Raw genomic sequence first — 14,261 nt, 5'->3', positions numbered from 1 at the left:
GTGAGCTCTGCTAATTGAAATGATTTGTTTGCATTTTGCCAGGGTTACACATTGTCTCTATTAATTTGTCATTGAAATATATTTTCTTCTGTACAGTACTGTACTGTAATGTACTGTACTGTACTGTAGGCTACTGTGCAAAGTAAATGGATGGAATGAACCGAAAAGCCTTTAATAAAGATTGTCAATATTGTTAACATGCATCCCATTTGTTGTTATCAGAATCATAGGGATTGTTGATACAGTGGGGCTAAAGCTGGAGATTGAAGGAAAAGCTGAGAGCATCCTATCCCAGCGTCTGGCTCTGTCTGTGAAAACAACGGATGGCACTAATTTTGAGGAAACGTCGTTTTCTATCTCGGATCCAAATAATGTAGAGGTATGACACAAGTGTTGAGTTGCTAATCCATGTTGTGAACTCTGAGGGGTTCACCCCTGTTGACCTAAGCAAAGATGTAAGAAACATTTACCTTCATCAAAGCGAATGAAACCCGTTTACATAGGCTACAGTAGTCTGCTTGTAAACTTCCGTCCTCTCCCATGTGTGTCGTGTTGCAGGTCCGCAGGGATCCCAGGACCAGGAGGAGTGTGAGAACAAAGTCCTCCATCCCTCAAGGCTCCATCAGGTTGCCCACTTCTCTCACACAGAACCTCAGCCCCCAGCAGCAGCAGCAGGCCTCCAGAGTCCAGTTCAACTTCTACCAGAATAGCACAGTGTTCCAGGTCAACATACAGTAGCTACTATACAGTATATTTGCATTAGTATAAGGCCAAGCAGGACCACACCCCACCATTATCAGTTGTCAGCTAGGACTTTTTGCTTGTTTTGAAGTGAGATATTTTTATACCCTTGTTTTTTCCCCACCTGTAACAATGCACCCCCGCCCCCACTGTTTCTACCCTTTTACTTCTGTTTTATCACTAAAATACACATGTCTTTACAAATTCAACTTTATGTTGTTTCCCAATGGCGATGCAGGACAGATCTTTGGGAGAGCGCAGGCTCATCAGTGGGGTCCTGGGGGCAAGTGTGGCCAACCTGTCACTCACAGGACTTCAGGAGGACATTGTAATTCGCCTGAGGAACACAGAGCCCATTCCAGTGAGTCAAACTTTCAGAACACTGCATATAAACAACTAACCAACGCTGATAGGTCTGTATGGAAACGGTTTTGACCGAAATGGTTAAAAGTTATATAGTCATTCAGTGGTGTTTTACTGCCATATAACATAACTATCTAGCTGCTAACATTAGCCACAGTAGGCGATTACCCATGATGCATTGCACTTTTAAAGAGCTCACGCTAAAAACCTAGCCTATTATAAATTTGGTCTCAAATGTGTAAATGTTGACCAGAATTCTTCACACACCACCCCGAAAGTCATTGGTTAAAAGCTGAAAAAAGTGTTTTGGGGGTAAGTTACACTTTAAGAAGAAAAGTGCATTGCATTAAAATAACATATGATTAAGAGGAAAGTGTAACATTTCAATGATGACAAGAGGATGTAGACATGTAAACAATATGATGAGAGCTGCGGCTCAAAGTACAAAGTCAGGCAGTGCTAGATGAGCTAGATCGCGGCACAGCTGCAATTCAAATGTTCATGGTGCAGATGTGCAGTGTGCAGTGTCCGTTTCTGCACTCGCCAGTTTATTATGTGCACAACAAAGCAAAGATGATGTGCAGAGGCCCTGTGCACTGACTGTTAAATGTTCACGGAGCGGTTCAGGCCCTATTGCACTGACAGTACGGGGGGAGGGGGTGGGGGTGGGGGGGGCAGGTTAGGGGTGCATGTGGGGGACTGGTTCAGGGCATGTATGGCTCTGGGGGAAGAAACTGTTTCTTAGCCTGGAGGTGCGGGCGGAGGTGGCCCTGTAGTGTCTGCCATATGGAAGAAGTTCAGACAGTGACATGGGTGTGTTTGGTCCTTACTGATGCTGGGAGCTTTCTTCAGGCAGCGTGAGTTGTAGATGTCCTCTAGAGCTGGGAGCTGTGTCCCGATGATCTTCTGTGCTCTGGAGACAACCTGTTGGAGAGCCTTCCTGTCCGCTGCTGTGCAGCTAAGATGCCACACAGAGATGCACTATGTTAGGATGCTCTCTATGGTGCATCTATAGAAGGTCAGTTGTTTGGGGAGTCCAGTTTTCCTCGGCATCCTGAGGAAGAACAGCAGTTGTTGTGCTTTTTTGACAAGTGCATTTGTGTTTATGGACCAGCTGAGGTTTTCTGAGATGTGAACGCCCAGGAACCTGAAGCTGGACACTCTCTCCACTCTGTCTCCGTTTGACTTCCTGAAGTCAATGATTAGTTCCGTTGTCTTCGTGGAGTTGAGGTGCAGGTTGTTCTCCGAGCACCAGCTTACCAGGTTCAGCACCTCGGCTCTGTAGGCTGATTTGTCGTCATCACAGATCAGCCCGATCACTGTGGTCTCATCTGCGAATTTCACAAAGGTGTTTTGATGGAGAACATGGGGACACAGTCGTGTGTGAACAGGTTGTAGGGAATGTTGCTCAGGACACATCCTTGAGGTGTGCCAGTGCTCAGTGTTATGATGGAGGATAGATGGGGGCCCAGTCTCACCACTTGAAGACACTCTGATAGGAAGCTTTGCGTGGATTAATCCTCTGCATTGCACGCTGTACATCAGATGTGCTCAGTATAACGTGTATAATATAGCCACGTTGATACACTGTTGTGCAAAAAAAAAGAAAAAAAGGGATTGGGAGGCGGGTCATAGTGTCTCTGTCGATGATTTGATTTGACAGTTCTGGGCACTGGTCTTGGCGTTGGCCAATCCTGGCATGTTCCACCCCCAAATCGATTGTGTTCTGGCGCAAAGCGAGCGGGTTCCAGGACGAACAGGCTCTCTGAGGCACGCGCCAGTTACGTTATTTAGAGCAGCGCAGTAAATACAATATTCCTGGAATGCGAGTTTAACGAAACAGTTACAGTACATGTCCTCTAGAGCTGGGTATTGGTTCAAATTTCAAGAATCGATTCGATTCCGATTCACAAGGTTGCGAATCGATTAATTTCGATTCGATTCGATTCGATTCCGATTCAATCAATTTTCAATATTGATTTGGTTAGTGATACCAAAACGTGGTTTTTGAGCTGTACCCTGAATTACATGACTGTCCAGTTATGTAACACAGGGGTTTCCAACCAGCCAAGTAGATACATGGGGAAAAAAAGTTGCAGACCTGTTGTCAATTTTAATGGTTTTAGTTACACATATATTTACTCACCACGTGGTGACAAAGGGTAAATAACAGCCTTTTCATCTGTCAATAAAGACACTTTCACAATTTTGCACAGTGATTTGATTTCAGCCTATATAATTTCTAAAAGTAGATATTAATAATGATCAAACATTTCCATTCATGTAGCCTACAGTATTTATGTTTTTGTTTCAACTACAAACATAATTAAACGTCAACTTGAAACTATGTTTCAACTACCAGTAACACAGCACAATATTTTAGCCTGTTTAGTAAAAAAAAAAAAAAAAAAAAAAAAAAAATTAATAAAACAAAAAATCGATCTCTGGACATATGAATCGATAATCGAGGATTAAAATGAAAATCGATTAAAAATCGGAGAATCGATTTTTTGAACCCAGCCCTAATGTCCTCTGCATTCTACATCAAATAAAGACATTACTGTTTGTTTTATTTTGTATGTTACATACTTATTGGCCAAGTTATGTTAGTTTATGGGCTAGGAATTCTGCCAGGGTACAGAAGGGAGTATAGGTGGCCATCTTGCCTGCAGAGTTTTGAAATCAAGTAGAATACCGTTTTGCCAGAAATCTGGGGGGGGTAAGTCCATTGTACTTTAACCATTGTATTTTAATGTCACATTGTTTTAGTGTAACATACTTTTATGGCATCGAGTGTTGGAGTCACAACCTAATTTTGTTGTACTTGACTGGTAGCTGCAATGAAAGATATTCAATTCAATTCAATACATTAATTTGAATTGTGGCTGTAGTATTTGTATGTGAATTTATGCCCCTCAAAATTTTGGGGTGAAGCAGACAAGATTTAAAGTGGGAGATTACTGAGCTACAAAAACGGATTTAGTGACGTTGTAAAATTATCCCCCCCAACGTCTTTGAATATATGTCAAACTGCATAAAGTTGCCTCGTTATTTTCGTTCATTGTTCTTCTTTTGTTAGAGCCCCCACTATAAATTGTGCACCCTCCCCGCCCCCTGCCCCCCTCCACTTCAGAGAATTGCGGCTTGCATGATGGCCCTGATTACACATTAGTCCGTTCCACAGGCTGGGACTGGCCAACACATCTCTCACATTCCACCATTCAACAAGATGTCCGCTGCAGGGACCTTTATCATGACATCCTATAATGGAAAGGTTCAGGTCACCAGCTGTCAAATTGATACACTCTGTTTTGCATTCTCCAAAATCACAGGCTAATTTTGTGGCTTCGTGTGTTTTCTGGGACTTTACACGGAATGGTAAGTTTTCTACTGCTGTCTATCAGAATTAAATGAAGTTAAATGACCCCTGATGAAAATGTGATTGATCTTCTCTCCTGTGTTTTCTACCTCTAGATGGATCAGGTGGTTGATCTTCTCTCCTGTGTTTTCTACCTCTAGATGGATCAGGTGGTTGGAACCCAAACGGCTGCGTCGTCCGAAACAGCACGGACGACGAGACAACTTGTGGCTGCAACCATCTAACCAGTTTTGGTATTCTGCTGGTAAGATGTTTTCATGATACTCTACTGATCCATCCCCAAAGGAGAAATCCATCCTTTGGCTTTCACTTGCCTCACACCATTCAGTGTCTTGCTCAAGGACAATACAGCAGGGTGGATATTTAATAATTGTTTTGTTTTTCTTGTTACAGAACCTCTCTAGACAGCCTGTAACTAGTCGCCTCCAGGCCACCATCCTTACTTACATCACATATATTGGCTGTGGAATCTCTGCCATCTTCCTAGCCGTCACCCTCCTCACCTACTTGGCCTTCGGGTGAGTCAGAGAGCCACAAGATACCGTACACCCAATTAACACCAAACATTATAGACACCCTGAATGACCTGAGTCCACTGAGACGTCCTCTTCACTATCCGAACACTTGCAGGAAGCTGCGTAAGGACATCCCGTCTAAAATCCTCATCCAGCTGTGCCTGGCTCTGCTCTTGCTGAACCTGGTGTTCCTGGTGGATGCTTGGCTGGCTCTCTACCCAGAGGCTGTGGGCCTCTGCATCTCCACTGCCTGGTTCCTCCACTACTTCCTGCTGGCCTCCTTCTCCTGGATGGGTCTCGAGGCCGTCCACATGTACCTGGCCCTCGTCAAAGTCTTCAACAGCTACGTGTCGCGCTACATGCTCAAGTTTTCTCTGGTCGGCTGGGGCATCCCGCTACTGGTGGTCATTATCGTTATTGCGGTTGACAAAGACAACTACGGCCTCGTCACCTATGGGAAATTCACTGATGGCTCTACCGATGACTTGTGAGTATTTTTGTGAGATATGTAAGGGCAACATAACACATGAAAGAGTAGAACCAGGCCACTCCGACTCTCTAGCAGGCTGACAACAAAGCCTGTTTTCACAACACAGAGAGGGGGCGTGGCTTGGTTCACTGCTCACAACAATAACTTGCTAGATATATAATAGTGGTTTGCGGGCATCTAGTAGGGCTGAATATCGCATTTAGGTCCTTTAATCTCATAATTTCTCAGTTCAGGCCAGACCGGGGGCAGAAGATACCAAAGTCGGGACACTCAGTCACTCTCATGCTCACTCATGGATGTTTAGTGAACGGGGCAGGGCAGGGCAGGGCTATGGAATAGGGGCCGTAGCTCGGGATAGGTAGGTCGTAGAGAGTCGGGGTTCGAGGGGTACAGTAGGTAGTCATAGAGCAGGGACTCCCAACCTTTCTTGGCTTGTGACCCCACTTTGACGTCACAAAAATCTAGGGACCCTAGACATTCAAATTCCAGTACATCGGTAATATCATCAGTGACATCATCAGTAATGTCACATGTAACAGAATTCTGACCTTTTTTCTCAGAATTCTGACATTAAAATCTGAATGCTGACTTTTTTCTCAGATTTCTGACTTTTTTCTCAGATTTCTGACTTTAATCTGATAATTCTGACTTTAATCTCAGAATTTTGTAGCCTGGTAAACCAGCCGGTCACATGAACTAACATTTCATTTCATTCTACCAGACCGTCTGGCCTCAAGCTTTCACCCAGTGTTTGCAGTGGGCGGAAGTTGGTTGGGTGTACTTGCCTTGACAGACAACTCCTTCAACCAATCAGCGTTGGATCCAGTCAAATCCAAATCCACTCGGGAGAACGGCAAAAACAACTTTTCTGCCGAGAAACTCCGCTGTTGCATACTCCAGTACTTATTTAATTGTTGTTATTGGGTCTGCACTGCACTGTATGGCTGTTTAAACTAGACGAACGCTGACGTTACTACTCGAGGCGGACAGGCAAGGAGGCAGCCATTACTGTTTTGCTAGCGGCGTTCCTGATTGGCAGGTTACGATGTCAACTACAAGGCGGGTCGCTGATTGGCTAGTACGCTTTGCAGTTTCTGCAAACACCCTCCCAGGGCTTGAGGCCAGACGGTCTGGTGGTAGAACAAAACTAGAACGACCGCAACGCGGACTTATGCCTCCGCCATTAGTTCATTCTTGAGTCCAAGTGGATGATGGAGCCAAATTGGAAGAAATTGCATCAAGGCGTTTCTGTGCAGAATTGGATATTTGAGCCAAATGTGAAGAAATTTAGTCAAGGTGTTACTGAGATATGGCGTTACCGAGCTTGAAAATGGCATTTGTTAGGTCACTGTGACCTTGACCTTTGACCTTTGATAACCAGAATGGAATCAGTTCATCCTTGAGCCTAAGTGAATGTTTAAGGCGAATCTGATGAAATTCCGTCCAGGCGTTCCTCAGATATCGCGTTAACAAGCTTGAAAATGGCGTTCGAGAGGTCACAGTGACCTTGACCTTTGACCTTTGACCACCAAAATCTAATCAGATCATCCTTGAGCCTAAGGGAATGTTTAAGGTGAATCTGATGAAATTCCGTCCAGGCGTTCCTCAGATATGGCGTTAACAAGCTTGAAAATGGCGTTCGAGAGGTCACAGTGACCTTGACCTTTGACCTTTGACCACCAAAATCTAATCAGATCATCCTTGAGCCTAAGTGAATGTTTAAGGCGAATCTGATGAAATTCCGTCCAGGTGTTCGTCAGATATCGCGTTAACAAGCTTGAAAATGGCGTTTGAGAGGTCACAGTGACCTTGACCTTTGACCTTTAACCACCAAAATCTAATCAGATCATCCTTGAGCCTAAGTGAATGTTTAAGGCGAATCTGATGAAATTCCGTCCAGGCGTTCCTCAGATATGGCGTTAACAAGCTTGAAAATGGCGTTCGAGAGGTCACAGTGACCTTGACCTTTGACCACCAAAATCTAATCAGATCATCCTTGAGCCTAAGTGAATGTTTAAGGCGAATCTGATGAAATTCCGTCCAGGCGTTCCTCAGATATCGCGTTAACAAGCTTGAAAATGGCGTTCGAGAGGTCACAGTGACCTTGACCTTTGACCTTTGACCACCAAAATCTAATCAGATCATCCTTGAGCCTAAGTGAATGTTTAAGGCGAATCTGATGAAATTCCGTCCAGGCGTTCCTCAGATATCGCGTTAACAAGCTTGAAAATGGCGTTCGAGAGGTCACAGTGACCTTGACCTTTGACCTTTGACCACCAAAATCTAATCAGATCATCCTTGAGCCTAAGTGAATGTTTAAGGCGAATCTGATGAAATTCCGTCCAGGCGTTCGTCAGATATCGCGTTAACAAGCTTGAAAATGGCGTTCGAGAGGTCACAGTGACCTTGACCTTTGACCTATGACCACCAAAATCTAATCAGATCATCCTTGAGCCTAAGTGAATGTTTAAGGCGAATCTGATGAAATTCCGTCCAGGCGTTCCTCAGATATGGCGTTAACAAGCTTGAAAATGGCGTTCGAGAGGTCACAGTGACCTTGACCTTTGACCTTTGACCACCAAAATCTAATCAGATCATCCTTGAGCCTAAGTGAATGTTTAAGGCGAATCTGATGAAATTCCGTCCAGGCGTTCCTCAGATATGGCGTTAACAAGCTTGAAAATGGCGTTCGAGAGGTCAGTGACCTTGACCTTTGACCTTTGACCACCAAAATCTAATCAGATCATCCTTGAGCCTAAGTGAATGTTTAAGGCGAATCTGATGAAATTCCGTCAAGGCGTTCCTCAGATATGGCGTTAACAAACATCCGTACGGACGGACATCCGTACGGCCGTACGGACGGACAACCCGGATCCATAATGCCTTCGGCCTGGCTTCGCCGGCGGAGGCATAATAAAATGTGAGTTCAAGTAACCAGCTGGTTTACCAGCCTAAGAATTCTGACTTTTTTCCTAAACATTTTGACTTCTTCTTTCAGAAGACGGTTAAGACGGTTGGCTCTCGCAATTTCTAAATGCTTCCGCCTAAACATCTGTAATTCGAGCACGGAAAGCCCCCCCCCCCCCCCCCCCGTCTGGCTTGAGAGACTAATTGAGGGCGATTGATAAAAGCCTTTGCATTTTCAGTATTGCAGCATTTATGAACTTCGTGTCTGTGGTGACACAGGGTAGGCGGAGCTAACACAATAGACTCACTCTGTAGGTTAGGCTACTGTAGGTTCCCGACCCACTCTTGTGTGAAGTAGGATAACAAGCTGTTTTTCCTGTCTCTGCTAGCATTACGGGTGGTTACTATGGCTGAACAAACTGACTAATGTCACATAATATGTAGTCTCAAGGCCAGACCCATGAGAGTTCTTACGCTGATACACTACGTTACTGCATGCTGCAGATCTCTCTCTCTCTCTGGGTCTGGGACACTCCTCTCAGCAAACTGGTCTCGGAAGTGACCCCTTTCATTTGGACAGTGATTGGTGAGTGGTGGATTCACCCTTCACCAATCAGTAACGACTGTGCGATCAGTGACGGCACTGGAGGCGCAGCCCATTTTTCAAACCACTCTCTCATTGGTGCTACGACCTGTCACTCATTCAATTTCAACTCCCCCGCCCTCAAATACCAGCTGTGGCTGTGAAGCGGTACAGACTCATTTATGTAGTATGTGGAGTGCAGAGATTCAACGTAGTCAAGTCAAGTCAAGTTTATTTGTATAGCCCTAATTCACAAGCATGTCTCAGAGGACTTCACAGAAAATATGTCTAGCTAAATCTAGCTGACACAACAGTAGCAATTACAGTAGTAATAGTAACAAGATTGAACAATCATATGATAGAGAAAGGGGAGAAAAGGGGGGTGGAATGTGGTGTTGGAGAGAAAAGGGAAGGGAGGAGATATACAGTACGTAATATTTGAGTCTTGGGAGAGACTACATAATATGCAACACTGTTTGGATCTCATCTGCAATTACCACTCATCGCCATAGGTGTCACCCAAGAGAACAAAACTGAAATCTTTATCACTTTAAAGTTTAAACTTAGAACTTAATACCCCCCCCCCCCCCCCCATACAAAAACAAAAAAGAGTGACCCTAATCCTCTTCGGTAGTTTTAAATTGAGAGTGGTGTTAAAAAATAAAAATAAAAATAGAAAGTTCAGGTGACTCAATTTAAATTCCAGACGACCCCACTTGGGCTCGCAGCCCTAAGGTTGGGAACCACTGTCGTAGAGATTCAGGGTTCGAGGGGTGGCTAGGGGATGTGCCTGGTGTGAGGGAGCATGGTCAGGAAAGGGGCGGGGCTAGGGAAGAGGGGCCGTAGCTATTGATAGGAAGGTCGTAGAGAGTCGGCATTCGAAGGGTACAGTAAGTCGTAGAGTCAGGGTTTGAGGGGTGGGCTTCAAGGTATTTGCACTTGTTTCTCAGAACAATTAAAAATTCACCTACAATGACCCTAATACTATTCCATAATGATGAAACGAGCTCTTCTGTAGAAAAATACTAACGCTTTGATTTAATCTCTCCCACAGTTGTTGGTTGAAAAATGACATTGCCTTCTATGTAGCAGTGGTGGCCTATTTCTGTGTCATTTTCGTGTTCAACCTCATCATGTTCATTGTGGTGATGGTGCAGCTGTGTCGGATGAAGAGGCAGAACCCCCACAACGCGCAACACCGCAGCACACTGCAGGACATGCGCAGTGTGGCGGGGATAACCATCCTCCTGGGTCTCACCTGGGGCTTCGCCTTCTTTGCGTGGGGGCCCGTTAACCTGGCCTTCATGTACCTCTTTGCTATCTTTAACTCCTTCCAAGGCAAGTTGCTGACTCATCTAGCGCTACCTACTAACTTGACAGGAGTCCAATACACACATGGGAGCCATATCTACTGAGGCCTAGATGGCATGTCAATGTCACATGACTCACGACTTTGCTTTGCTCTCATATAACCTTTTTTGGCTATGTATAGAAAATTTTACACCAAGCAGCAAATAAATTATTACACATTTAAACAATACTGTATGAACAAGATAATGCTCTATTTTTGTAATATACTCCAGAAAATGCAATGTGTAAAATCTAGACATCTAGCCAACTAAACTCATTTGATCATATATAGCTAGTTTCTTTATAAATGTTGTTTGCCATTTTTGTTTGATAGGGTTCTTCATATTTCTATTCCACTGTGCGGTGAAGGAGAATGTGAGGAAGCAGTGGAGGACCTACCTGTGCTGTGGAAAGCTGAGACTAGCAGAGAACTCAGGTCAGAACCGCTCACTTTGAACTTTGCAGCCCGCCATATTTGGCTAGCAATCTAGCTTTGGCCTTCCAGTAGCCCTCTTACTGGTTTCTGATTATTCAGCCTCTTCTGGAATATGGAGATTGTGCTCCTTCAAAGTAACAGATGTGAGTAAAGTAGATGCTTGATGATGGTAATGAATCGCATAACAAAAGCTTGACACTCATTTTACCTTTTGCTTGATTCAAATTTCTTCTCACAGAATGGAGTCGTACAGCAACACAGAAGACTGCGAAGAAGTCATCAGTGACCCGAGTAACATCTCTTCAATCTTTCAAGTCCTCCCAGTCCAACAACTCCTCCAGCTCCTCTTTCCTCGTCAGTGACTCTTCGGAGCAACTCAGCGGCGTTGGTGAGCAAAGGAGATCTTTGTCTTTGAGCCATGGGAATGTTTCTGTTTAGAACATCTGCATATAGAAGGAACATGTTAGGGAGGACAGATAAGAGAGCATTCTTCTTATGGCTCTGAACTGCCACTGTATTACGATGATAATAATAACAACAGTAGAAAAGTGCATGGCTTATAGGGCCATTTCAATCTCAGTCACAAGCAGTTGACCCTCTTAGCTCTGTTTAACCTTTCATTTGTCAATATGTAACTGTGAGTTGGAGTCAGGACGGCTTGACTGGGAGTTGTGTGGTCACAGCTATGTCAGCTCTTGACTGTTTTTATACAGTAGGCTACAGTATGTACAGTATGGCTGTTTTTATACAGTATAGTATGTGCAGTATGGCTGTATGTATACAGTATAGTATGTACAGTATGGCTGTTTTTATACAGTGTATAGTATGTACAGTATGGCTGTATTTACACAGTACAGTATGTACAGTAGGGCTGTTTTTATACAGTATAGTATGTACAGTATGGCTGTATGTATACAGTACAGTATGTACAGTATGGTTGTATGTATACAGTACAGTATGTACAGTATGGCTGTATTTACACAGTACAGTATGTACAGTATGGCTGCATTTATACACAGTACAGTATGGCTGTATTTATACAGTACAGTATGTACAGTATGGCTGTATGTATACAGTATAGTATGTGCAGTATGGCTGTATGTATACAGTATAGTATGTACAGTATGGCTGTTTTTATACAGTGTATAGTATGTACAGTATGGCTGTATTTACACAGTACAGTATGTACAGTAGGGCTGTTTTTATACAGTATAGTATGTACAGTATGGCTGTATGTATACAGTACAGTATGTACAGTATGGTTGTATGTATACAGTACAGTATGTACAGTATGGCTGTATTTACACAGTACAGTATGGCTGCATTTATACACAGTACAGTATGGCTGTATTTATACAGTACAGTATGTACAGTATGGCTGTATTTATACAGTACAGTATGTACAGTATGGCTGTATTTACACAGGACAGTATGGCTGTATTTATACAGTACAGTATGTACAGTATGGCTGTATTTATACAGTACAGTATGTACAGTATGGCTGTATGTATACAGTACAGTATGTACAGTATGGCTGTATTTATACAGTACAGTATGGCTGTATTCATACAGTACAGTATGTACAGTATGGCTATTTTTATACACAGTATGTACAGTATGGCTGTATTTATACAGTACAGTATGTACAGTATGGCTATTTTTATACACAGTATGTACAGTATGGCTGTATTTATACAGTACAGTATGTACAGTATGGCTGTATTTATACAGTACAGTATGTACAGTATGGCTGTATTTATACAGTACAGTATGTACAGTATGGCTATTTTTATACACAGTATGTACAGTATGGCTGTATTTATACAGTACAGTATGTACAGTATGGCTGTATTTACACAGTACAGTATGTACAGTATGGCTGTATTTACACAGTACAGTATGTACAGTATGGCTATTTTTATACAGTACAGTATGTACAGTATGGCTGTATGTATACAGTACAGTATGTGCAGTATTGCTGCATTTATACACAGTACAGTATGTACAGTATGGCTGTATTTATACAGTACAGAATGTACAGTATGGCTGTATTTATACACTACAGTACAGTATATACAGTATGGCTGTATTTATACAGTACAGTATGTACAGTATGGCTGTATTTATATGCTGAATATTTAGGAATGTTTTAGTGAGTGCAGTAATCTCAATAGCAGGATTTACTCAGCCTAACTCTTTAATCAAAAACAGGTTGTATCTCTGAGATTGAGAGCCATGAATGTGGAATATTACAGATCACTGGTTTCAAGTTATAACAAGGAAGTGAGAGAAGGCATTGTCCTTTGTTCCTCCACACACCAGAGCACTGAAAATAAAAAATAATGCCCCCAGCCCTTGTGTGGCACCCACATGCACAAAACAAAACCAAGCATTCGATTTTGAAAAATACTTCAAAGTGTGTACCAAATTTGATTAGTGAGTCGAAAAACAGATTTGTAGCATTTGAGGTGCCCTCTACAGGTCAATTTTTAATTGCCTCTGCACGGATGGTTCTTTGCAAATCTATTAGATACAGCTCTGTAGTGACTTGCATTAAGTGACTTATACCCTGTTGCAGGGAGTCCATTTGAAGACAGAAACATCACAGCTGATGAAGACCCCAGCTCTGATGTGATCCTCAACGAGCTCAACCGGCAATACAGAAATCAACAAACAACCTGACCCAACTCAGAGGACTGCTTGATTTATGTTGAAATATCCGCATGTAAATGGTGCATTAATACAGTAACTCATGGTAAAACCTTCTGGATGTCAGATCTATGATGACTTGGAATGGGCCGTGGAAAAGCTGATTGAGTTATGCATGCATTACTGTGCTTGATTTGCACATTATTCTATATTTTGAAAAAATATTTTTTTACTGCATTTCCAAGAGGAACCTGCAAAAAAGCTATGCCATTGTACTGTGATGTTATGTAATCATGTTCCAATGGTATTTTAAATAAATATATTATTAATAAAAGATGAAGAAAAATAAACTCTGGATCACACAGGAGTAGACACCAATGTATTTGCTCCATACTGTCCAGTCCTCGCACCAACCTCTGGCTGCGGACTCATCAGACATGAGATAAAAGCAGACTGGGGAGAGATCCTGGATAAATAACTAATTACATTTCAATGAAAATGTAAAAAAAAAAAATCTCAGAACAGAGAACCCAAGTTTTTTGTTTGTGAAATACAAAAAAATGTGGAAAAATGTAATGTCAAAATGTGTCACAATGAAGATGTGACATAACATTGGCTGTTAAGTAATATCCCAAGTTACAGAATTGTGCTGCTGCAGCTTTACATGGCATGGCAGTCACGTCCGCACCATAATCCTGCTTCATGCCAGTTATTGAGTGGCTTTCTGCAGAGCGATGTTCACTAGCTTTCTCTCACAAGTTCTGAAACAAGTGCTACTAATGTAAGAGCAAGGCAAATCCACCATTTTCATGTGAGACATCTGCTCAGCTGTGATAGTGAGAACAGAA

At 42.8% G+C, this 14,261-nt stretch overlaps 1 protein-coding gene across 1 annotated transcript in view; it reads left to right on the top strand.

Annotated features, from left to right (window-relative positions):
* Positions 1-14,002, top strand: part of LOC310783409 (uncharacterized protein) — a 29,137-nt gene extending 15,135 nt beyond the window's left edge. The window contains exons 22-32 of the mRNA XM_083644270.1: positions 223-379; positions 559-723; positions 980-1,102; positions 4,437-4,482; positions 4,624-4,727; positions 4,877-5,001; positions 5,114-5,485; positions 10,033-10,316; positions 10,663-10,764; positions 11,003-11,152; positions 13,343-14,002. Coding sequence (XP_083500396.1) covers positions 223-379; positions 559-723; positions 980-1,102; positions 4,437-4,482; positions 4,624-4,727; positions 4,877-5,001; positions 5,114-5,485; positions 10,033-10,316; positions 10,663-10,764; positions 11,003-11,152; positions 13,343-13,446 — 1,732 coding nt within the window. The 3' untranslated portion in view covers positions 13,447-14,002. The remainder of the gene's footprint in view (positions 1-222; positions 380-558; positions 724-979; positions 1,103-4,436; positions 4,483-4,623; positions 4,728-4,876; positions 5,002-5,113; positions 5,486-10,032; positions 10,317-10,662; positions 10,765-11,002; positions 11,153-13,342) is intronic.
* Positions 14,003-14,261: the final 259 nt, after the last annotated feature.

This window comes from Poromitra crassiceps (genome assembly GCF_964638095.1).
Source record: "Poromitra crassiceps genome assembly, chromosome: 1".
In the NCBI taxonomy this organism is placed as follows: Eukaryota; Metazoa; Chordata; class Actinopteri; order Beryciformes; family Melamphaidae; genus Poromitra; species Poromitra crassiceps.
Note: the sequence above shows the minus strand (reverse complement) of the source record. Positions and strands in the feature narration are given on the sequence as shown.